The sequence below is a fragment of the Gadus morhua genome, chromosome 2 (genome assembly GCF_902167405.1).
Source record: "Gadus morhua chromosome 2, gadMor3.0, whole genome shotgun sequence".
NCBI lineage: Eukaryota > Metazoa > Chordata > Actinopteri > Gadiformes > Gadidae > Gadus > Gadus morhua.
Window position 1 is genome coordinate 27,668,510 of NC_044049.1, and position 24,484 is coordinate 27,692,993.

The 24,484-nt window shown below is 47.0% G+C and overlaps 3 protein-coding genes across 5 annotated transcripts; 1 reads left to right on the forward strand and 2 right to left on the reverse strand.

The window, feature by feature from the left end:
* Positions 1–544: 544 nt before the first annotated feature.
* On the reverse strand, positions 545–9,386 carry cog1 (component of oligomeric golgi complex 1). 2 transcript variants are annotated; one of them, XM_030339236.1, is made up of 16 exons: positions 8,895–9,386; positions 8,350–8,597; positions 7,384–7,565; positions 7,077–7,253; positions 6,832–6,988; positions 6,157–6,367; positions 5,675–6,026; positions 4,729–5,171; positions 4,266–4,412; positions 4,005–4,166; positions 3,643–3,767; positions 2,823–2,931; positions 2,499–2,608; positions 2,187–2,265; positions 2,007–2,030; positions 545–919 (listed from the first exon to the last, which is right to left on the reverse strand). In XM_030339236.1, the coding sequence occupies exons 1-15, from the start codon at positions 9,237–9,239 to the stop codon at positions 2,019–2,021; spliced, it is 2,859 nt and encodes a 952-aa protein (XP_030195096.1). In that variant the 5' UTR covers positions 9,240–9,386; the 3' UTR covers positions 545–919; positions 2,007–2,018. The 2 variants fall into 2 exon arrangements, with proteins under 2 accessions (XP_030195096.1, XP_030195095.1); XM_030339235.1 differs by lacking the exon at positions 2,007–2,030 and having other exon boundaries at positions 8,895–9,375.
* Positions 9,387–10,606: 1,220 nt separating this feature from the next.
* LOC115530196 (guanine nucleotide-binding protein subunit alpha-13) lies at positions 10,607–19,605 on the forward strand. Its single transcript, XM_030339240.1, has 5 exons — positions 10,607–10,984; positions 12,353–12,582; positions 13,947–13,997; positions 14,614–14,814; positions 15,418–19,605. Exons 1-5 carry the CDS (start codon positions 10,702–10,704, stop codon positions 15,805–15,807), a joined length of 1,155 nt encoding a protein of 384 aa, XP_030195100.1. The 5' UTR covers positions 10,607–10,701; the 3' UTR covers positions 15,808–19,605.
* Positions 19,606–19,608: 3 nt separating this feature from the next.
* Positions 19,609–24,201, reverse strand: hao1 (hydroxyacid oxidase (glycolate oxidase) 1). Of its 2 annotated transcripts, XM_030339241.1 has the most exons (8): positions 23,968–24,201; positions 22,360–22,511; positions 21,736–21,991; positions 21,346–21,518; positions 21,047–21,138; positions 20,397–20,555; positions 20,082–20,151; positions 19,609–19,825 (listed from the first exon to the last, which is right to left on the reverse strand). In XM_030339241.1, exons 1-8 carry the CDS (start codon positions 24,102–24,104, stop codon positions 19,758–19,760), a joined length of 1,107 nt encoding a protein of 368 aa, XP_030195101.1. In that variant the 5' UTR covers positions 24,105–24,201; the 3' UTR covers positions 19,609–19,757. The 2 variants fall into 2 exon arrangements, with proteins under 2 accessions (XP_030195101.1, XP_030195102.1); XM_030339242.1 differs by lacking the exon at positions 20,397–20,555.
* Between the last annotated feature and the right edge of the window lie 283 nt (positions 24,202–24,484).

Sequence of the window (24,484 nt, forward strand, 5' to 3'; positions counted from 1 at the left end):
ATACGTACGTAACTTCAAACCTTTGATGTTGTTGGATGCTTCCTTCAATATATAAGCATGTTCTTTCCTTTTCCATTCCTATTCAATGTTTCTGTGATGCTTCTGAAGGATTTGCTGATATAACGTTCCCTGCAGCTGGCTGCGTTATAAACCCTCTTTTAATGGATATTATCATACAAACATGAATCCTGAGTGATTGCTGGGCATGATCGTCATCTTGACACAATTCACCACAGGGTTTGTAGGAAATTAAAAATGATACTGTTTGTAGTATATTCTGAATCTTTGTTTGGTTTCACGGAAGATTTTGAACATTTGGCCATAGTCGACTGAAGTAAACAGAAACTAGGCAGTGGGAGGTATCTTTAACAAAAAATATTTTGCTATTGCTATTAATTCTACATCGGAAATTGATCAATTGACATGTTAACAGCGGTTACAATTCTGTCGCTTTATTAAGTGACACAGCTAGCCCAACATTATGGCGAGAGAAAATAAACAAATGTACAAGTATTCCACACAAAGTAAAACCAAAGACGCCTGGTAACATAATAAAATATTTAATGATTTAATTTAGTAGGATAATCTTTGCTGATATTAGATTTTACAGAAACATAATGTTTAATAGAAGAAGACAGAATGTACCTAAACCACTTCATCATCCCGCACCAACTGTTACAAAAGAGAAGGTCGACTGGTTAGGGTTGAAAACAGAATACACCAAATAGATGACATATTTGAAATTGTTCCTTCAAAGTCCGTAACGATGTACACGGGGACAGGCCTATTTGGCCATGCCAGAGAGCCAGCTGAGCTTGAATAAGGAAGGGGCGGCGGGCTCCTCCTCGTGGTGGGCCAGCTGTCTGAAGAGGTTGCCCGGGCGGAAGCTGTGATCTATGGCTGAGTTGGTGGGCGTCGCCTGGAGATGGACAGGGAGAAGTAAACATCATGGATCCTTGAAGAGTTCTCTTAACTAAGCATTGCCCTTTCAATAGTGTTCATGATTCAGACACCCAATCAGCCAAACATCTAAGAGTAAATACTAACATTTATATGATTGGTTCTTTAAACTACTATACTACGAATTTGTATTAAAACGTTGAAAAATAGTGGAATGACGGATAAATCAGACTCAAAATGGCCGTTGGTTTCTTGAACGTCTCACCATAAACACCCCAACAAGTGTGAAGCAGTGAAGAAACAACAACATCATGAGGTAAGTAGCTAAACACAGCAAATTGTTGATTGGCACCAAAAATGTTAATTGTTAAATAAATATTTGACCCATTTTGCATATATGCTGTGGGGGGGAAAGATGCTACCCCACTTGGTAAGGAATCAACCTAAGCAATTATGACGACTGTGTAGGAAAAACTGAAAAATAAATCTTTGACTTTCTGCATCATTTCATGACCCTCTGTTCATTAATTCACAATCATTTTAGACTTTTTCTCATTCTTGTGCATCAAGCAGAGTACAAACTTATAAAGAAGTTTGAGGGAACCAGGCATACTCCCGGCCACACGCGGTCATAGAGTGCATGCAACACAGGGCCCACTCCATCCGTTTCATGACTCTGGTTCGACTAGCTGGTCCACCCACCAGCTTGCTCACACAAGTTGCTAGGAAATGGTTGCTAATCACTCACAGCCTTTTCTTATTAGCCTCATTTTTCAAGAGAGAAGTTCCAACAATCATGCAATTATTGTTGCAAGTCAATGGGTGGTAAAACATGTACTGCTTCATATTCAACGGGGGGTCAAAAGAATTTGGTCATTTTTGCACAGGGTTGATGGTGCGTATGGATATATGCAAAAGTAGGTGAAATATTAAACCGTTAACTTATGCACCCATTCAAAATGTAAGGAGGATGAGGAAAACTAACTAGTCACACTGCATGTTAAAATACATCCCGCAGGGTAGGGAGACCAGCACAGCACACCAAGAACGAGAAACACAGACAAACACAACGTCACTGCAACAACACAGTGCACAGATGAACTTGCCTTGGTCTCCGGCTATTCAAAATACTGGAAAGGCAGAGTGCAACAGACAGCGTTTACCCAGGGTGAGGCAACAAGACGTGAAAACCAAAAAAGAATGAAGGCAGCAATGTCGACATGTCAATTGAGAACACTTTGAATCCCACCACACAAACGCACACTTGAACCTTTTCTGCAACTCACCCGTGACACTGGATCGACGGCCTGTCGGCCCGCCTTGGTGTGCCTCGTGTTGGACATGCTCAGAGGCAGCAGACCAAACCTGAAGAGGACCACAGAGAAGCTTAGACCCACACTCACACCCACTGACTGTGCTTCTGGGTAGCTTAGGTTGAAGTTATTATGCATACATTTCCATTCGTTTTTTTTTAATTAATTAAGCTGTGATGCTGATTTCCTTACAAGGATTGCACACACACACACACCTTTGTGCTTACTCATTCTACCATGGCTTTTGTAATAAGGACCCTTTGCAGACAATGCTTCCAGTATTACCTGATCTGGCTGCTTGCCAGAGGCAGGATGTTGTATTGCTCCTGGGAGCTCGCAGCACTGTTTCGCTGCACAAATTGTTTCTCTGTGTCTGTTAAGAACCCCAAAAGCACCTGCGAATAAAAAATACAATTTCCGATTCAATTTGTGAAGAATATTAAAACAGATTTCTGCAAGGCCAAAGCCAGTAATGCACGGACAAAAGTGCACATCCACAATGCTTCACAATCAAAGGCCGAATTGATCTCATACAACAAGACACTAGCAAGGATCTCGATTGCCCTTTCACAGGTTCCATCCGTTCTGTGGGCCATGTTGGCTCCGTACCGAGGTCCTCTGGGACAGGCGGTTGAGGTGGGCGCTGAGTGGTGCCGTGAACACGTCAAGATCAAAGGGATCTATGAAGCCCTCCAACCAATCGCAGACCTGTTGGATCCTGGAAGATGAGAGGGAACAGAGACGTCCATTTTGGGGGGTGAGACCGTCAGCAGAGGAGATGTTTACAGACACGCTGCTGTAAGACACTCGAGAGCTTTGAATGCAGCAGACAACCAAAGTGTTGCAATTCTATTTCTGCGGTATTAATATAAAACACCTGAAGCACACAACAACGTTGACACATTGATCGCTTCTTGGCAAAACAAATCTATTTTATTTTTTGTGGTACTGCAGGACAGTAGGTGCTTGAATACCACTTCTGACCCGTTATGTACAACACCTTTTCTTTAACGATTTACTTAAGGACTTCAAGCTCTGCAATTTGTTGTCCTAGTGCCTTTAGTTTTCAACGGTGGTTCTGCAGTAATGGGCCGGAGTGTCCTTAGACCGATATATGATCACTCATCCTCTCATGACCTCGTGCGTTCATTTACAAACCGGTGGAATGCAGCTTTGTACACGCAGCATTAAGGAACCTTTCCTGTACTTTGGTTTCTTATTTGACCAACGTGCATGAGATGCACGCAAGCACAAAACATCAAGTTGGAGAAGAATATGCAAATGTGTTTGCATGAGGCTCTGATGATCTATCGCCATGGTAACATTTAAAAAAAAGTCTTGGTAAGAAAACATCTTTTTTTTGCCCAATATGTACACAACAGAGGAATGAGAGCGAAGCCAGTCTCCAACAGATGAGCCGGGAGCTGACCTGGGGTCCTGAGACGAGCCCCCGCCCTGGCCCCCCTCCGGCCGGGGGCTCAGCGTGCTGCAGAGGTACCGCAGGTCAAACAGCAGCTGCAGCGCTCTGGTCTGGGTCATGGGGAAGCCGTGGTCCTGGGAGGCAGACGCACACAAGCAGGACCCGGTTATGGCCCAGTGTCGCTCTGGTTCCTTCCCCCACCACCCGATGCGTGCACGTTCACCCCCTGCCCTGCCCATCACCACGGCCAGGCCCTTCACCTGGCGTTGGTTCCCGGAGCACACAACACACCATGTTCTCTACTCTCACACATTTTAGCCCACTCATGTGTGGGTGCACACGACGTGTGCGGTTGTGTTTCCCGCCCTCACCTTGTCCTGGGTCTGCTGCGTGATGCTGTGGTAGTGATGGAGGACCCGGTCCAGGCAGGACTTTAGCAGCTCATGCAAGGTGGGTCTCGGCAAGGCGTGGCCGCCGACTCTGTTCACCTCCAGGCACAGCTGGAACAGCAGCGCCTGGACGAACCAGGAGGGCTGGAGGAGACCCGGCCACAAAGGGAGTCACACACAATGGTCAACTAAACACGTGTTTGCTTGGAAAGAGTTCCATAACGTTGGCGGCGAGTGACTCACCTGCACAGGAAGTCTTATTTTGGACGTGACACTGCTGCCCGACTCCGCCTCCTCCTGGATCTCTAGCTCCTCCCAGCTCGTGGCCGTTTTCAGGATGGCACCGGGAGTGTCGGCATTGAGCGCCGTTGCAAAATGATCCACCAGTGCCTGTACAGAACATCATCGCCCCCGGTTAGACGGTACCTGGAACGCCGATAATCCACGGCCCGTCCTTATAGGGATCAAAGGTGACCTATTATACCACCTCTAGGTGGACACGCCCGATCGAGATGTCAGAAGAGGGAGATTTCAGAACGGCTTGTAACGGCCAATCCCACTCACACCTGGTGGTAGAATACGTCACCTTTAACGACTTAAGGCCCCAACAAACGGAATAAAGACCACAGGGACCACACGGAGGTTTCTCTGGTCTGTGCTCCTGAACCCTAAACGTAATGATCCGACCCGTGTGAGGGGGCTCTACCTGGGACAGGGCGCTGCTCCAGATGCGGTAGGCGTCCATGCTGCAGGCCCCGAGGTCCCGCCTCAGGCCGACCCACCTGGCCTGGGCGGGCCCCACCTGGGCCGGAGCCTTGGCCTTGCCCAGCTTCCTCCCCGGTCTGGGGGTCTCCCTGGCGGCCTCTGAGCTGCCCTCCCTCCCCAAGACGCAGCGCCTGAGGTTCGTGCACAGGTCCCCCATGGACTGGCACAGGCGGGCCACAAAGAGGACCGTGCCGAGGTCGGGGCGGGGCTCGCCGGAGGACAGCTCTGACCGGATGTGAGACAGGATCTGTTGGACGCAGGCCAAGCAGGAGTCCCGTAAGCTCTGCTCCACGTCGGCGGCGTCTTTGAAGCGATCGAAGGCTGATGCGGCGAGGCCCTTGGCCGGCCTGGTGCCTTGGAGAGCCGGGCTGGGGTAGGAGGACCCTGGCGATCGGGGAAGAGAGAGACGTTCGTCATGAGGGGGGGACAGAGGTTCAGGAAGCCTTGCTGAGGCTGACATGTACTGCTCTTGAGAGGGTTAGTTCATCCTATAGACAATAATACATGCAAGCGTTGCGTACTCTCTAGTGTTGAATGATTTCAGAATATGTTTATATTCAACTGTACAAGTTCACAAATGCCTAACATTTACATTCAGCATACTTCAGCCACGCGTTAGGGCTGGGCGATTAATCGAAATTTGCTCGCGATTAGAGTCAAACGATCACAAAATTAACGGTCGAGTTTTTTTATTTTTATTAATATTTCTTTTAAATGATTTATAGAAAGGGCAGAACAACTGGATACATATCTGTGTATTATTTTAGATTGGAACATTTTCCATTTTGTGTATTTTTGAAATCGTATTGATCAAAGTTATTTTTGGGAGAGACATTGAATAACGGTGATCCTGATTCTTCCCACAATGCAGCAGCCCGACCACGCACCTGGTTCCTGTACGGGGAGGTAGTGCTGCAGGTCGTCCAGCCGGGTCCGGAGCTTGGCGTCCAGAGCGGTGCAGAAGCTCTGCACGCAGGGCGTGAGCGCCAGCGTCTTCATGGCCAGCCCGCTGTGGTGCTGCGGGTCGCGCTGGGCCACGCTCACCCAGGCGCTGTCGCTCAGCAGGTCCCCCGGGGCCTCGGACCACAGGAAGGAGGCGACGTCCGACTCAAAGCGCCCGCCGTGGCCTTTAGGGGGCGCTGCGGCCTGGGGGGCGGGGCTCTCTAGATCCCGGAGGGCCGAGGTGAGGAGCTGGGTGGAGCTGTCGGAGATGGTGTCCATTTCGTCTTTAGTGATGGCCTTGAGAGAGAACGGGCCGATGGAAAGCAGACGGGAGGATCTATAGCGACCTGCCAACACCCGACGACTGCTTCTGATTGACTGTGTGTAAAACGACAGCACCCTCCCCTGAGGAAAGGCTATAGCTCACCTGCAGGCGCTGGAGGAAGAGATGCTGCAGGAAGTCCTCCCAAACATCCAGGGGGCGCTCCAGCAGGCACTGACACACACTGCCCCAGTGCAGGCTGATGGAGTCAGTGGAGAGGAGGTCCCAGATAGCGTCCCTGATGGCCGCCAGGGCCTTCAGGCTGGTCACATACACCAGCAGGCTACTGATGCCGCTGCAGATGTCCTCCTTACACCTTGAGAAGACGAAGGGACGTTTGGGTCACACAGTGGGGAAACACCCAACAAGCAATCTGGATTAATTGGCAACATCCAAATCAATCTAAATCGTCACAAAGAATTGTAAAGAAATTCAATAAATAGATGATGAATCTAATCCGTTAACTACGTTTTTTATAAGTCGAGAAGAGTGTGCACTTCTAGTTCCATCACACACAGCTCAGCAAAATCATGTCAAGAAGGATTGGCTGCCATTCGACAACATATATTTAAAAACAATCACAATGTTGTAAAATAAAAGAGACCCACCCGAGCTTGGCTCGCATTTCTAACCCGATCCCCAACCCGGAGCACGTTGAACCCGTTCTTCAGTCCGCTCCTAAACATCTTCTAATGCTCTCACTGTGGACCCCACTGCCCCTGCCCCATAGGGAGGGCCTAAAGCCCTTCTGAAGAGTCGTGCAGAGTGGTAACGACGTACGTGGTGATCCACTGCTGCAGCGTGTCGCGGAGCTGCTCCCTCTGGATGGGGCGCGCCAGCGTCCGCAGCACCGGCTGGAACTCAGAGACCGACGACGGGAGGTACCTGAACACGCTTCCTGTGCTCATCTCCTCCTGCAATATCCTTTTATCTTTACCTGTAAGTTCAAAAGTGGTTTAAACACGCCTTACTCAAACGGTACCACACTGACACACCATTCTTTCCTCTTTTAATCCGACTCTCACCTGCGGGGACCGTGGACGTGACGTGCTCCAGGGTGGAGAAGAGTATGCCGCAGGTCAGTGCACCCTCCCCAGGCCTGTGGCCACCTTCGGGGGGCATGTAGAAGACGGCGTAGGCCTGGAAGAGAGTGGTAACCAGCAGCTCCACCAAGCTGCACACCTGGGCTTTGATCCCAGCCCCTGAGGAACAACATCCTTTATTACATCTGGTTGGCTGTTAATGCCCCTGTCAATGTAAAATAATATTAAAAACAGGTGTTCTGTGATAAAAGGTGAAATGACATTTACGCCGTGAACCCCTCAGACATACCTTGCTGTGGCTGGTTCAGTAGCTGGTAGATGCTGGACTTCCTGGCCAGCAGGAAGTCTGCGAGCGCCTGGCGAGGTGAGCTGTCCTCCAGCAGCATGGTGGACACCAAGGCCTCGGCGATGGCCTGGTCCGACACGGCCCGGCCCCGGAGCAGAGACCTACTGTGGAGCAGGATGGCCGACCTGCCCGCGCGCGCGTGTGTGTGTGTGTGTGTGTGTGTGTGTGTGTGTGTGTGTGTGTGTGTGTGTGTGTGTGTGTGTGTGTGTGTGTGTGTGTGTGAGACAGAGAGAAAGAGTAGGGAGAAACCTTTGTTCACATCTTGGTTGAAAGTTGAGCTTTCAACAAAGATCACAATAATATCACAACACCTTTTAGCATCCGATTTACTGCGCAATAAAACCATGTAATTAGTAGCTTAATAAAGTTCATGGACCTTCAAACAATTACCTCTCTATCTACAATCCCTTTTTATGTTCATAATATGATTATTTTATATACCAGGACACACGTTCCAAGGTCAGTGTGTTCTGGTTTAGACTTCTACCCCATGCCCTGGCTGGTACATCAAAATAATGTTCTGTCTTATATTAATGCCTTTGTTATTAAGAGCCTATAACTCAATTCTAACCTTCTGTCAAATAGCATTATTGTTGGCTGTGATTTGGGGAATCCCTCCCAGAGTTTCCCCTGCCCCTTTGTGATCTACAAGCCGTGGCACTAACATACAGCAGTAGGATGCTGGGAAATGGCTGGAACGAAATGAGCTGCTGGTAGCTTTGAGTTTACTCATCTTGCACATAAATGATAGGCTCAGAAAGATTATGAAATCAAACATGTATGTTCTTGAAAACCACGGTTAACTTTACCACAGCTCACTTTCTATAAGAATCCATCTTAATTCATATCAATGATGGTGTACTCTATTCTATGGTAAACAAATAATCAATGATAATGACGTGGAGTTACCTGAAGTGTCCTGTTGTTGCCACTTGACGAACGAGTATGGGGAAGCGGGCTAGGATGGGGCTGCAGTGAGGGCCTGTGGCGGTCTCCAGCTTCAGCATCCCGTGTAGGTGGCAGCAGAGCAAGTAGAGCTGGGTGGCCTTGAGGTACTGCAACGACTCCATGGCACTCCAGATACACTCGGGGATCTCCAGGAGGAGCCTGATCTGTGCTGCCATGTTGTAGAACTTTCCCTGACATTTCAACTGGGTCTGAAACATTCGTTTTGGGGTAACAATAAAAAAGGTACAACGATTACAACGTGGATACCAGCTATGCAAATGCTAGACAGATACACAGATCTCTCACATACAAATACAGCTATTTTCGTGACATGAACAATTTAATATATGGCTACAAGTTGTGAAAGTTTGACGTTCCCCACTATTTACATGTCATGTAAATGTAATAACCCCATTCTGAGCCACACTTTTGACACCGTGTTTCCATCTACATAGAAGCTTGCACATGAAGGGCATGCACGCAACAGCAACTATAAAGAAACGTACCTCCTGTTTAGCGATTGTTTCTCTATTGGGCTTCCCTTGTTTCAACTTTTGACAGTAGTGGTTCATATCCTGGATAGACAGGACGACGCTCTGCGAGCACTGTCTCATCTCTCCGATAGTGTCCGCCGCGTCGATCAGATCCCGGTAGCGCTCGCCTACCATCTGCCTGAGCTCTTCCTTCTTCTGTTCAATTTCGCCGCGGACCTTGCGCTCTATTCGGCGAATTTCTTCAGTGTTGTAGCGCTCAAACAAGACCCAAGGGTCTTTAATCTCCGAGACACGGAGGGACTCCGCCGTACTGACAGTCATCTTGGTAGCAGGCTCATTGACGCCACTGAATCCCATTGGCTGACACAACCCGGAAGACAGTAGAAATAAACTTCCGGACACAACCACGTAAGCAAGTTTATGGCCATGTTAATTTTTTTTATTTAAATATTATTTATAGTATTGTTTTGGTAATAGAATGAAACACGTTTTTTTTTTCTATTTTACATCCGCCTCATATTTACCTTTTTTAATTAAATACCGCACAGTTTGCGTGAGCGATTGACTGCGCACGCGCGCGTGCGTCCAAGACACCGACGTGCAAGCAAGCATGCGTGCGACACCAAGTAGCGCACGTTGACGAGCTGTTTAATACTCGTCTTTCATTAATCTTTTCATTAATCTTTCTTATAGTTTTCGTGAAATCAAAGTTTTGGAGTTTTGCAGAGACAATATGTCGCCGGTTAAGGTCTGGTCACCAGTACAAGGATCACAAATACCCTTGTTTGCAAGTAATAAATAGGCCTTATAGCGCTTTACTGATCAATGAGGCCATCATCAATGTTACATTCATTATATCCAACACTATTCGATTAAGTGATACTTTTCTTTCTCCGTTATCTTTATTACATATTTGTAACCATGTACCAGAGTTTCGAAACCGTATAAGCCAGTTTGTTTATTTACTTAATTACATATTTAAATAATATAAACTAGAATTTAAGCACTGCACAAGTCACACCAACAGGCATCAAACAAAAGGGAAATGCATTAGGATATGAATGTGTGAACTGATATATCCAACATTAGGAAGGGCCGAAGCTGTTGCAGGCGGTCGCAGTTTAATTAAATTAGAGAAGTAAAATTGTTTTTGCTTTTACCCGTTCAATTTTTTTTTTTATTAAATGTTATGCATCGTAAAGGAATTAGGTGTATTTTATCTTAGAATATAATTTTTTTCTTCACCATGTTTTCTGAACAGGGCTTTACTGAACAATAACTAAACTGAAACAATTGAGTAGTAGTACAGTACTCTGAATTGGAAAATGCTTAATATATTCATTCTAAATGTAATGAACGTGTCCCTGTGTTGGTTATTGCTATGTAACAACTTGAAATGTTGTTACTAAAATAACCTGCAATTTTACATCTGGACCCAACAATATATTTTGACATTTAATCACCCTTTTAAGAAAGTTATTTTCCAAGTTAACCAATTCAACTTTCAAAGTTTGGATCATCAAAGACTAAAGTATACTAAAGAATGATTAGGCTTATAGGACCAAGCTAAAGGTCAATTACTAAATCTCGTGTGTTAAGACTTTTAAGAAGCTTTTCTAAGCATACTTAAAAGTTAGAATGTCTAGCCCTTTCTTAATCATGACTCACAGGCCTATACCCTACAGCCCATAGCTACAGCACCGCGCAGTCATGCAGTCCACTCGCCTCCATATACATTAGCGCAATCGCGCCCCGCCCGTCAGTGCGAGACGCGAGAACGAGCCTCCCTGCCGCCTGTATCGATGAAGTTGTTTCAAAAATGGCGGATTTCCTGCCGTCCCGGTCCCTTTTATCGCTATGTTTTCCTAACTGTCTCCTCACGAGTAGCGAAGCGGAACAAGTACGAAAATCGAAGGAAATAGACAAGTGTCTCAACCGAGACAAAACGTATGTGAAGCGCCTGGTGAAGATTCTGCTGCTCGGAGCGGGCGAGAGTGGCAAGTCCACTTTCCTCAAGCAGATGCGCATCATCCACGGACAAGACTTCGATCAGAGGGCCAAGGAGGAGTTCAGAGGAACCATTTTTAGCAACGTGATAAAAGGTAAAGTCGAACCCTGCACGGCTCACTGTCTTATCAAGTCGTTTGGTAGTATTTATACGTGATTGTGTATATTGGGTTAGGGGCAAGTGGACAGTTAGCTCGGGAGTAGGAAGTTGCTAGCCGTGCTAGCCGTCTCACCATGACGCCGCAGCGCCGAGTGGAGGAGCACTTTCTCACTTTTCGCCCCAGCCGGGCGTCGGGCTGTAGCGCGCAGAGCTAGCCGACTAGCCGCTGAGAAACGCCCATGTTATTTGTGCTTGTCTGCCCGTGGGACCCAGTAAGATTGTTCAGCTTCAGCACAAACACCGTTCATTCTTTTGTGTGAAACTCGAAGCTTTGTTGGTAATAGTCAATGTTTAAATCGCAATTTTCACAAGGATCTAAAAACTACAATCATACTAAAAGAGTCATGTTGTATTTACGTTGTTTTACCACCTTAGCATTGTGTCTTAAGAAACAGTTTTGCATAAACTAAGTATAAAATGTTTTCTAACTAATTGTCCACCACACGCCCAATAGCCCAATGATTCAAAGGGATAATTACTGTTATCAATTCATTTACTGGTTTAGTCAGTAGCTGTCCTCCTGTGAGGACATTTATGATGTCCTAATGCACATCTTGAAGTTTGACTGAATGTTAATTATAGACACGATTATTTGTTGTACCCATTAACAGTTTGGGCTCCTTAGCAACCGGCACACAAATTGCATGCATACTACAATACATTAGACAAATATAAACCAAAGGGTGTTTTCACATTGAGACTTGGACCCATGTACAGGAGCAGGCCCTCTCTCTTCTGACCATGGCCATTTAGGACCATTTTTAAGATCTCCCCATTAGAAGCCAAAAAAAAATTTGCCAGCCTATTCTTGTTTTTCTCCTGCACACAATTTATCCCCCTTGGTCATATGATCTGTAATTACAGCCTTCGTTGGTTTTGGGTGAATGTCTATAGTTATTAATACCATTTATATTAATATTATTTAATTAAAAGCTGGTTGGTGTGTTTTGCATGATGCGCTAAAACACCTGCAGCGGAAACAAACGGACGCTCTTCTTGATGATGAAACAACAGAAAAGGCAAAAACACCCAATTGTATTCTCTTCAGGCTATATTATTAAAGCCATAATCGCTCTTTTGCCTGGGTGTGTTCAAGGTCGAGTTCATTTTCTACCTACAAAGTCATGCATGTAGTCCTACAACTAGGTGTGTGTGTGTGTGTGTGTGTGTGTGTGTGTGTGTGTGTGTGTGTGTGTGTGTGTGTGTGTGTGTGTGTGTGTGTGTGTGTGTGTGTGTGTGTGTGTCACTGTCTAGAGGGTTCCCCCACGGTGCCACAATGACCCCCTGCTCCTCCTCCCTCCAGGTGTCCGTGTGTTGGTGGACGCCCGGGAGAAGCTCCACATCCCTTGGAGCGACCATGCCAACCAGCGGCACGGGAGCACCATGATGGCCTTCGACACGCGCTCGGCCATGACCAGCGGGCACGGCACGGTGGAGACCAAGGTGTTCCAGCACTACCTCCCCTCCATCAGAGCCCTCTGGGCCGACGCCGCCATCCAGCAGGCCTACGACCGGCGCAGAGAGTTCCAGCTGGTACGTGTGGACCATGCATACCAAACGACAAGTGGGGCCATACAGTACCGTCCCTCTTGTTTTGGGGTCTACAAGAGATGACCTTAGAAAGCGGAACCCTCGCTACGACGAGACCCGTCTCCGTGGCCGTCGTCTTTGTCTGCCCTCCATTGTTCTATTTGGACCTGAAAGGGGAACGGGTGTGACGTTACTGGGTTACCACCAGTAGGGATGACAGCATTCGGGGCTTTCTAAATGACAAACGAATCACGCCTTTAAACATGGTATCGGGTTTTGTCGTTCTGCGGCCGGGTTTCACTAAGCCGAGCAGGGGTTTGTCACGTCAACGCTTGCTCAGCGGGTGACAGGGTGACCATATAAGCCTGTGAGAGGTAGTTGCATGCAATAGCATATGGTTAACCCAGGGAGGGAGTCAGTTAATGGAAGGGGTGATAGGGTTTGGTTGTTGATTACAGCAGAAAACGTGTCCTTGGTTTAGTTACACATAAATAAATACATCTCGCATAGATTTTACTTCCATGCATTATTCATTTGTAGAGTGTGCAGTGTTATAATGTTCAGTGTACATGATAAATGCATTTGAATGCGCCACAAACCACGGCGTTTTACTATAAGTGTGTGAGAAATGTAAACCTCTCTGGGACCCATTAACCGCTGGCCAGACGACCACGTATCCAAACTAGGGATGCACCGAAAGGAAAGTTCTTGGCCGAAACCGAAACCGAATATACTGAAACAGTTGGCCGACAGCGAAACCGAATACCGAATGTGGCTGTTTTTCATTCATTTCATCATTCATTTGAACAGGTGCGCTCGGCTCTTTCTTCACCTCCGTGTATCATCATTTAGTTGTCTACAAACTTACGTGCGGCTCTTTTTTAATCTCTCTTTTGATGAAGTACACCCGGCTCATTTCACACCAGTTGTTTTTCTTTTCTCACATCATCAAAAATAGAAATGTTCGGTATTTTTCTTCTGCCTTTTTACGCCTTTGGCTGAAACCGCAAATAATGTTTTGGGCCATTTTCGGCGTTGCATCCCTAATCCAAACACACCATGGCTAATGCATACCCTGTCGGGTTCTGTGCCACTGTATTAGTTAAGTCAAAGTGCCTCCGATAAGTCGACGCCCGGAAAAGAACTGGACCAGATTTAGAAAAACATTCACAAACTGGCTGTAGGAGACTGGATAATACATAGGATGTTTTTATCTGAATTAGTCTATGCTAATGATAAAATGAGTACTGTGTTGAAGTTCATAGAACACATTCTAAGAAGTTGAAAACAAAAGTAAGATTTTAGGTTCACTGGCTTTACCATCACATGCATGTGCTTGACCAGGGAAACTCTTCTCTATTCCTTAGGGGGAGTCGGTCAAGTATTTCCTGGACAATTTGGAAAAGCTTGGCAAGTCGGTAAGTTTCATCTGCCTGAACCACAAGGCCTTGAATGCCTTGTTTAGATTTTTTTTTTAATATAATTAATAAATATTATGTTGATATAATGAATGTATTTATCAGCTATTTCATTGCTTAAAAGAGGCCAAAATAACAAAAAATGCTCCACCTATAAATAATGATAGGTTGGTAATTATTAGATCACGTAGCGATATCTTGTTCCTTTAATGCCGATCTGTCCCCCACAATAGCACCTGTGTTGTCTCTTTGCGTGAATAGAGCTGGTCCTGTCTTTGAACAATGTTCAAACCCCCTAACCTATTGGTGGGCTGTGGGGAGATAGTTAGGTGCTTGAAGTAAAGGAACACAGGAGAGGCCATTCTGAATTCAAAATGAGGCGGGCTTCTTGCTCAGCAAAACCTGCATACTGCAGCTTTAACAGCCTGAGAATGTTACGTTGATGTGGAATGATCAATGTTTAGATGTCATGATGGAAGCTCTCCATTTACACTTTAAACCGCTGCAACTGTAGTATAAATGAAGAAAGAAATACTCTATTTATATATTTATATTCTCATATACCCTCCCAACTCGCTTCTTCTACTTTCTCTCTCATTCTGCCTGTCCCCTTTAGGACTACCTTCCCAGCCAGCAAGACATCCTCTTGGCCAGGAAACCCACGAAAGGCATCCACGAGTATGACTTTGAGATCAAGAACGTGCCCTTCAAGATGGTGGACGTGGGCGGCCAGCGCTCTGAGCGCCGGCGCTGGTTTGAGTGCTTTGACTCGGTGACCTCCATCCTGTTCCTGGTGTCGTCCTCTGAGTACGACCAGGTGAGGCCTGGTTACCTTTATAGATGGGTGATCAATGCTTTTCTGCAGTATTGAAGGGTGCAGGGAAACACTTGGAAATCCCTAAAGAATCCCCAAGATGACTGAATGTTGTGACGAATGAGTGACTTCAGACATGGTGGGCAGGTGTCTTCTCTTTGCTGGTGTAATCGGTCCAGGTACTGCAGACATTGATACTGACGTTGTGTTTGGTAATTAGGTACCCATTACGCCCAGAGAGCAGCCGATGGTTGACGTCGAGCGTTGACAAATATCCTTTTACCGCCAAAAACGTGCATCCTTTATTTGAGTTGTTATCCCAAAATCTTAAGTTACAAGTTAATAACAGTTTGGAGTCTATCCAATTTTTTACAATATAATTCAAATGCTGACCAAAGCAGTTGATGGATCCTCCTGAATGTCTTTGATTTTGTTCTAATTTTTAATAATAAACGAAGCCCAATATTTGAATTGGAATTCGATGCCCCTCACCCGATAGGCGTGGAGGAGCAGTGAACCACGCCCCCTTCATCTCCTAGCGTGACACACACACAATGCAGACGGTGTGTGTGTGTGTGTAACGCGTCTCCCTCCCCCCCCGCCCAGGTGCTGATGGAGGACCGGCAGACCAACCGCCTGAGCGAGTCGCTCAACATCTTCGAGACGATCGTGAACAACCGCGTGTTCAGCAACGTCTCCATCATCCTCTTCCTCAACAAGTTCGACCTGCTGGAGCGCAAGGTGGCGGCGCGCGTGTCGATCCGGGACTACTTCCCCGAGTTCTCGGGCGACCCGGGCAGCCTGGCCGACGTGCAGCGCTTCCTGGTCGACTGCTTCCGGGGCAAGCGGCGCGAGCAGCCGCCGGCGCAGCAGGCCCAGAAGCCCCTGTACCACCACTTCACCACGGCCATCAACACGGAGAACATCCGCCTGGTGTTCCGCGACGTCAAGGACACCATCCTCCACGACAACCTCAAGCAGCTGATGCTGCAGTGAAGAGGGGGCAGAGGGGAGACCCTATGGACCGCGGAGAGGGGGCGGAGAGCGGAGGAGGACCACGGGAGGTCTGAGGTCAGCCTGCACGTCTGCCGGGTGTTCTTGGAGAACCGTCTCTGCCGGTCACCCCTACTGCCACACCGTCGCTCCCTCTGAACTCTGACAGAAAGGGTGTATAGGTACACACCACTACCGATCCCCCTTCCCCCCGCTCTCCTCCACCTGCTCACTGTGACTTTGAACATAACCTTCGTGGGGGATCGATCCCTCGCTCCCCACTGCTCTTTAAAACCACTGTAAAAGCTTCCTCTGATGCCTCTCAACCTGCTCCCGGCCCGTCATGACGTTCTTTCTGGGGCCTTTCTGCGAGGTGTCGGCGCGGGTTCGTATTATCCCTCTGGTTCAAACACGCGTCATGTGGTCAGAGAGGGGGGATTGGATGCAGAAGTGTTACGGTCCGACGAGAGGCATGTAGCGCAGGATCGGTCCAGTTGTCGAATGATTGTGAATTGGCCTTTTGTGAAAGTAACTTTTTAGGGGAGTAAAATGAATTTTTTATTTTTTAAAACCACTTCTGTACCTTCCATCGGCACTTTGATCACACGATTTGGCTGTGAGGCAGCAGAGATTCTCCTGAAGGCGATGTGTCGAGGCGCATGAGAGCCATGTAGATGATGTGATGATGTTTGTTAACATCGCTCAAAAACTTAGACAGTTTTACTTCTAGGTTTCAACCTTTTTTTTTTTCTTCTCTAAAACCTAAACGGATAGATTTGTTTGCACGTCATTTTGTTATATTAACAGGTCTATAAAAATACGTAGCTATGAGTCCATCTTTAACTTATGTATTTCTTGTGGGTGTTCATACTTATGATTGTGACTGTAGATTATACTGTTGCAGTTTGACCATGGAGGTGTTTGTGAGAGGCTAAACAAACAGGAGCGAGCTTGTAGCAGTCCGGCACGTTCAATAAACGTAGAGATGTCTTTATTGGCTGCTCACGCTGGCTACGAAGAGGTAACGGTGAACGCTAATTCTCAGGGCACGTTTTGACCACTTTGTGTTGTTTGTGACGACATTAACGCAAACAAATTAGAGGTTTGATTGAACCTCTTTTCCTCCAAAAGATACCCCTGTTTTGTCACCCGACGGCCACGCCTCTCCTGTGTATAGCTCATCCTGGTGACCATTGAGAAGAAACAGCGTGTCTTCTTGCCTTTCCTTCCACACGGCTTGGGGGAAAGGGCTCTGCCTTTGTTCCTCTGAAGCCCTAGCTGGTCGCCGGCCCTTAAGTTTCCCATATTGGGTGAACGGCTGGTAAACAGGAGGCCCAGGTCCCCGTCCGTACCAAGTGCCCTCTCCTCGGCAACGCTTCCAAACCAAAAGGGATCAAGCTGGTGGCTCTGAACATGTGTGAGCTGTACATTGTGCTTGTACAAACACCATTGGCTTGTGTGCATGTTATCACTCAGCCCGTTATGTATTTTCCACTCACGACTCTTCTCTCGTTGACAGGGACCAATGTCAGTCCAAGGTGTAATACAACACCCTTTTTATAACCGTTTTCTCGTCCCCGTCGGTGTGCAATGAAACCACAGCGCCCGCTTGCAGTATTCTCTAACCGTCAGTCTCCTGTATTCTCTCTGACCGTTAGTCTCTCTGTTTGCACATGAGAGCTGCTTGAATGCCACACTCTGTGTCTTGTTCCGTACAAATCATAAACCAAGTGTGGGCCTGGGCACAGAGGCCTTTTGTACCGACCCAGAGGATGAGTGCACGCCTGTAGCCGCCTTCGTTGGGAGGTTTGGCTCGGGCCGGAACGCAAGCTACGGTCGCATGCATGACCCCGCTGCGGATCCCCGAGGATGTAACATGTCTCAGCAGAGTGTTCCTGCGGACCTTGGGACCGACCTGGTCCGTGTAGAACAGACGGCTGTTTAGGGGAGGAAACGCATTCTTCCAAGGCATCAGTGAGCACACTTGGCAGCATGTCCTCCAATGCGAACGGGATGAGGAACGTATCCTATTGTGAGTCCTGGTACCTTGTATTACCTGATTCTGAATGGGATGTTGAGCCTCAGGAGTAGGTGTTGGATGTCAGGTTCTTATTGAATCAGGATATGGTGTGGCCTCTCCATCCTTGGGCTCCAGTGTTAAGTAGAGCCAAAGCCGTACGCGTCGGTGACCAACACATTGTTTAACGAGAAGTGCCACCACCCAAGACACACGTTTTCTTCTGAGTGTTTTATTCTGGGTACCCCTGCCTTTTCGTCCTCTGTATTGATAAATGCCATTTTACTGTACTGTGCTCTAAAGTGTTCATATTTGCGATTCCATTGGTGTCAAGTAGCTATAGTGCCACTCATCTTCCCTACCTAGCAGGCCACCGTATTGATTTCCAGGTATGATTGATGTGTCAGAAGCGGTTGTTTTTCTTCACAATGACAGAGGGCCAAAATGCTATTAAGAGTTGAGAGTTGCTCTATTTTCATTGGAAAAGTGTGCGAAAACGCAACCATTTCAACCTGCAGGCGACCGTTATTTATTAGAATTTAAAGTGGCAGCAACCGGTGATTTGAGAAAGGATGTCACAACTGGCCCAACTCTTTTAACGCTGCCTTTTTGAATTGACTGGAAAAGGAACTTATGTAAAACTCAACCATTGTGTCCACTACAAATCCACCTGATGTTCTCTAAACAAATAGTGACATTCTGAAGCAATAGCTGGATGAATATCACTAATGATTTACAAGATGCTAAAATACTTATTTTGAAAAACAACTGCTAAGTGGATCTGGATATTCAGACTTCTGAAGGAAGAGAATTCTGTTCCTTGCACTCATGAGTGTGTTGCTTGCGGCCAGAGAGGGCTGTTGTTGGATCCATGTAGAGCCCATCATTATAATATTAAATGGTTTGGACATTAGGCGAAGACTCAAAACATAGTGCATCCCATGTTTGACCCTAACACTGAAACATTCAGACTGATCTGAAAGAAGGCTCTTCTCTCGACAAGCAAAATACAGGCGTTGAGATAGCTGTAATCCAAGCCTGGTGCCTTCAACTAGAGCGACAGTCGTGCAATGAAACATCAATTTGTGTGGCGGTTGTATTCGGATGATATAAAGTGAATTTAACTGTATGGTGGTTGCGCACTTTCAACTCCACGCCTATTTATTTACCATGAGTAATTGTTATTGATCTACACTGAGATGTGTATCATGCTAACCCTTTACCAGTCCCCAGGCAGTAGGGCTTTGCTTTCTCTGTCGACCAGTACCGCCAAACAGAAGAATGCCTCAAGTTATTAAAATTGTCTGTCAATGTGATTAATCATTAATCATGTTTCAACTTGAGCCTTTTACTCGCCCAGTTTGAATCAACACCGGAGTTTCTGTAATAATTGTTTGGCCACTGAGTACAAGCTATGCAACACTAGTCCACGATGGTATAATATGTGCATATTGTAAAATGGATATACTAAAATGATCGGTGTTGATATTTGTCGCCAATATTTTGGCCTAATGTAATCAACTCATTTTAATCAAGTATCAAAAAAGAACCAATCTGCCAATTACGTTTTCAAGTGCCACTTGTTACAAGCTATGCCTTTTTTTTTTTACAATCTTTTAAAAAGATTTTATACACTAGGTTTTTTTTCATGGGCAATATGAGTCTGATAAAGAATGCAAATATTCCTTGTCGTTTGCTTCTGGTTTGATAACTTCGTTTCACTGTACATTCTAACTTATCCTGTTTTCCCAGTTAGTCTCAATAAAAACAAAGTACAAAAGTCATGGTTTGTGTATTTAAATGCTGATGCGTTTACTGTGTTCATTAAAATAATGATGAATCGATACACAAAGTAGGGGCAAAGCAGAGTGTACAATAAGAAGGCCAAACATCAGTGACCGTGGTTTGGTAGTTGGTCTTCAGTAATGTGGACCGGTCAGATTCTGGATGTGAATTCCTGTCTCTTGACAGTGGACCTGCTTATCTCTGCTGTGGAACGGCAGCCTACACCCAAACACACATATTTGTTGTTGGCAAAATACTCATCTTGCTTGGCCTTTGTTAACGTTATTGCACATATCTAATATATCTACCCTTTTCTTTTGTCTATCTATACAACACAATGTTACTCAAGTCCCCTCACAATATATGATGAATAAGTCTATTCTCACCATTTAAAGATGAACAGTAGCACCAATAGAGTTGCATATCAAAAGTAGATTTTTGGTAGGAATCGACTGTATATGTGCTCGTGTGTTACCTGCCAGCGCCATTGCCAGACGAAGTTCGTCTTTCAGAAGTGTGAGAACGTCGATCACTCCCTTCTCTCCCTAAAAAAACCATTCAAACAGCAAACAGCAGCGGTAAATGTGTGTTTTATTGTTGCCAGTTATTCCTGATAAGAAGGAATTCCCCGGACGTCAAACTGAGAGTTATATTCCAGAAGAACCTGTTTAAAAACACAATAAGGACACGGGCCGCCCGGCGAGACCATCCACAAAGCGAGCTGCCGGGCCACATTCTGTGTCTCTCAGCAGGTCATTACGAGACCCCAACCTGACCCCCCCTGCCTCACCTCACACGCCAGCCCCCAGAGGACCGGCCTTCCCACGAACACCGCCCTGGCCCCTAAAGCCAGCGCCTTCAGGACGTCCGTGCCCCTCCTCACGCCTCCGTCCAGGTACACCTCACAGCGGCCCCGCACGGCCTGCACCACCTCCTCCAACGCGTCCAACTGTTGTGTACACCCCACACACCAACACTATCCTCACCCCCATCTGACCCCACATCAGCTCCTCCTCCAACCAGCCACCCAAGGGCTGATTATGGTTCAACGTCGTCGCAACGCAAGGGGGTCAACAGAGCCTTTACGTCCTCGCGGACCCTCCTTTGCGCCACTGCAAGGGCCTGACGCGCGCCTCACAAAAATTGTAACCTTGCGTTACATCGGTCCGCTCACTGAAACCCGACACAGAACCAAAACAGGTTTGCGACTGCGTCGAGGCGTCTGTGTGGTCATTGCGTTGCGTCGACATGGAACCCTAACTGAGCCTTAAGTCAAGGATAGAGTATCATGCACTCGATGCATTATGCCTCGAAAATAATGCTGAAACCTCTGTGTCCTCATGTTGTACTTGATGTGCTGTGTTGCGTGTACTGCGTTGTGTGTACTGCGTTGTGTGTACTGTGTTGTGTGTACTGTGTAACAACAAGACTTGAACGGACCGTTGCGGAAACTCCGTCCAGCTGTCTGCCGCCGTGGTTGGACACCAGTATGCCGTCGACTCCATGGGACAAAGCCTGCTTGGCGTCTTCACCTTCACACACACACACACACACACACACACACACACACACACACACACACACACACACACACACACACACACACACACACACACACACACACACACACACACACACACACACACAGAAAGGTCAGATATATTTGGAAAGGTTTCCAAAATATTTGTTCATTTTGAGAAGCAGGCAGTGGAAGTTGTGTGCTGTGTGTTTGCGTTTACCTGTTAATATTCCTTTGACCACCACTGGTAGTCTCGTGTGTTCTTTAAGCCAGGCGATGTCATCCCAAGAAAGGGTTGGGTCTATTGCCTTGGCTACATAGACAGCCAGTCCACTGTCGTTGCCATAGCTACCCTCCGAGAAGGCCAAGGATTCTGTGGAGAAATTAGACATACTACACACAAACCAACAAATATAACATGAGTACTACTACAATATCTACCTATTACAGAGTGCTTGAAATGCTTGAAAAAACTAATGTTCAGGTATATTATGAATACATTATTTTAAATATATGACAATAACACAGTGGCACCATATCCATATGCTTCAACTTGAAATTGTACTCCTCCTTTGAGTGTTTTGGTTCCTACCTGAGGTGTGGTTCCTACCTGAGGTGCGAGGGAAGCTTGAAGCGGTTGCGCACATCATCCCACCTCCTTCCAAGGTAGGGCGTGTCCACGGTAACGAAAATGGCCTTGTAGCCCGCCTCCTCTGCGCGGCGAACCAGGGACAGCGTCAGCTCTCGGTCCTTGTAGATGTAAAGCTGCATCCACAGCACGCCTCCATCGCTCGCCACGCTCACTTCCTCTATGGTGGACGTGGCCCAGGAGCTCAGCATCATCCCCGTTTGAGCTTGTTTACATGCTGAGAAGAAACACAAAGACGTTACAGGAGGTATCTCCTGCAAGTGGCCAACGTGTCCATCGCTATTCATGATCACCGTAAAGGGACAATACAGTCATTCTCCGAGGCATAGTTTACTGTCAATAATGAGGTAGAAGTAACGGCTATGGACTGTGAAACGGTCAAACCTGGGATGGTTTGGAGGAGAGCATTCCACCTTATATATGAATATGCTTTAAAGGTGACATATTATACCACCAGGTGTGAGTGTGATTACACAGACACTCAAAGCCCAACATATATTCCTACGGTTGCACCATTCCTCCATCGGTCTAACGTTGTTCCTCCGTCTGCCCTCTCTGTGTGAGCTTGGCCCCGCTGGCCCCTACCTCTGGCTGTGGCGGTCTCTCCGTCTGGGTGGGCCATCCGCTGCATGGCCGTGGCGGCCGCACACAGAGGCGCGCTGAGCGGCTGGCCGAGGACGGAGCAGGACGTGTCCACCTCGGAGACGTCCCGCAGCACCCGCGGCCGCAGACGCCACCTGGGGACGTCATCAACAGAAAACGTCTTTGAACCAACCGGAATAAACGAACAAATCGGTTTGTTTATGACAAACTGCGGTCATAAACAAGCACGGATCACGCACTTGCTCGCTTGGAAAATTGCAAAGAATGTAGACATCATAATTATAGTTTCCTGTACATGGCGGCACTTTGTGCGTTCACGTTACATCAGTCGCCGCCATTCCAGCGCTCACTGCACACGTTTGTTGATCAAGCGGGCATGTTTTACCATTTGCATATGAAGTCATAAGGTCAGTATGGCCTCGATACTGCTGGTTCACCTAAGGTCAAAGGTTGGGAACCATTTGTATGTTTGTGGGTTAGTGTGTGTATGTCACAATTGAAGTTGTGTTTGTTTTGCCCCTAGGGGATGTGCTTTACCAGAGTTTAGTACTTGGTATATTGGTGTATATATATATCATTGTTCATGTGGTGTAGTTAGAGCTAGGCCATTTTTAGAAGCACAACTGGTATCTGTGGCAGTCGCAGGCCTCCTACTCCTGTCCAATCAGGCTAATCTGCACCTCTGTCCTTAATTCTGGGTTTTACTCAATAGTGATCATCTGGGTTCAGACCAGTGTCTTCCATCTAACTATAGGTATCCTTGGGCCAGAAATAAAATGAAAGTTGGCATGGTTTGACATTAATCATGTGAAATCTCTCCCCATGGAACATTTCTTCCTCTTTACCATGTCCAACTCAGTCCCAGTGGTCTGCTTGACCCTGGGAAGGGTATTTATGCTGTGATAAGGGGGGTTTCCTATCTGTTATGACATTAGAGTTTTGGCCTGGATGTTTGTACTCTCTCAGAGTACGGCAGTGGGTACAGTGGTTCCCCTGGCGCCCTGTTCTCATTATTATACTCTCATTAAATCCCTCAGACATCCCCCAGGGCCTCCTCTGGCCCTGAGGTGAGGAGTGACCAGCGCGGAGGGTCTGAACGGCCGTGGCTGAAGTCAGCCATGGCGAGAGAGATCCAGTACAATACACGGTGGGTGAAGTGGACATGGACATGGCTGCAGGGCTGCAAGACAGTTAAAGGAATCTGCCCAGCAGAGAGGTCAGCAGATTGGCATGGCCTCAGTGTCAGACTCTGTGGCTACAGCGGCTGTGCAAATGCAAGAACTATCTTAACACCTTTTAATAAGAGAGAGAGGAAGGGAGTCACCTCTTCGCACAAGAAGAATGTACACAAATTCCTTTTCAATTGTTGCAATATGAACTCTTTAAGATAGGAAAGGCAATGCTTTGTCCAATCAATGCAAGGTACAGCCTTTCCTACCTTTGAATGTAAGATTGGTTTAGGGTTTTCTATTATAATTGTATAGTTATGATTGATACTCCTCCATCAGTTAGACACCAGATTGGCTCCTTGTTGGAGGCAGTCGAGGGTGTAGACGGAGCTGACCTGTGCCTCCCTCCAGTGCTCTGTACCTGTTGAAGGCAGCTGTGTTGTCCTCTAGTGTCTGCTGCTGGTCCGCCCCGGAGCGGTAGTAGTCGTAGACTGCCTTAGGGAGGATCTTCTGGGCGTCCACCTCGTAGTCGCTCACACAAACGCGATGCTCGGACATACTTGTAGAAACCTAACTACTAAAGACACCTGAGCTAAGGCCACGAGCTCTGCTGTGTGTGTGAGGAAGGGGGACGACTGGGGGGAAAGGGGTGAACCAATGGTGGCCTCTTCAATCATTAAACTGCTGGCTTTGACCTTTACCCTGTTCGCCTCAGTGTGTCCACACCACCCCCACGTGTACCCATACTGTATGTGTGTAAACGGTGTGTATGCAACAAATCATACAAGGTTTGCCGTTTCATTTATATAATGATTATTGTTATTCTACATTATATTACTATATATTATTGGTGTAATCCTGTAGTATACTGTAATGACCCCCCCCCCCCCCCTTACTTTCTATAAGATGAATGCCCTTCGGGTCAGCCTTCCTCATCA

Coding starts and splice junctions, on each gene's coding strand:
- cog1 (XM_030339235.1), bottom strand. CDS start 9,239: ATGGGATTCAGTGGCGTCAATGAGCCTGCTACCAAGATGACTGTCAGT. Junction 6,989..7,076: donor CACGTCCACGGTCCCCGCAG/GTGAGAGTCGGA, acceptor TTGAACTTACAG/GTAAAGATAAAAGGATATTG. Junction 3,768..4,004: donor CGCAGCAGACCCAGGACAAG/GTGAGGGCGGGA, acceptor TCTGCCTCCCAG/GACCACGGCTTCCCCATGAC.
- LOC115530196 (XM_030339240.1), top strand. CDS start 10,702: ATGGCGGATTTCCTGCCGTCCCGGTCCCTTTTATCGCTATGTTTTCCT. Junction 10,985..12,352: donor TTTTAGCAACGTGATAAAAG/GTAAAGTCGAAC, acceptor TCCTCCCTCCAG/GTGTCCGTGTGTTGGTGGAC. Junction 14,815..15,417: donor CGTCCTCTGAGTACGACCAG/GTGAGGCCTGGT, acceptor CCCCCCGCCCAG/GTGCTGATGGAGGACCGGCA.
- hao1 (XM_030339241.1), bottom strand. CDS start 24,104: ATGTCCGAGCATCGCGTTTGTGTGAGCGACTACGAGGTGGACGCCCAG. Junction 22,512..23,967: donor AACACAGCTGCCTTCAACAG/GTACAGAGCACT, acceptor TGACGTCCCCAG/GTGGCGTCTGCGGCCGCGGG. Junction 21,139..21,345: donor GGTCAAAGGAATATTAACAG/GTAAACGCAAAC, acceptor GTGTGTGTGAAG/GTGAAGACGCCAAGCAGGCT.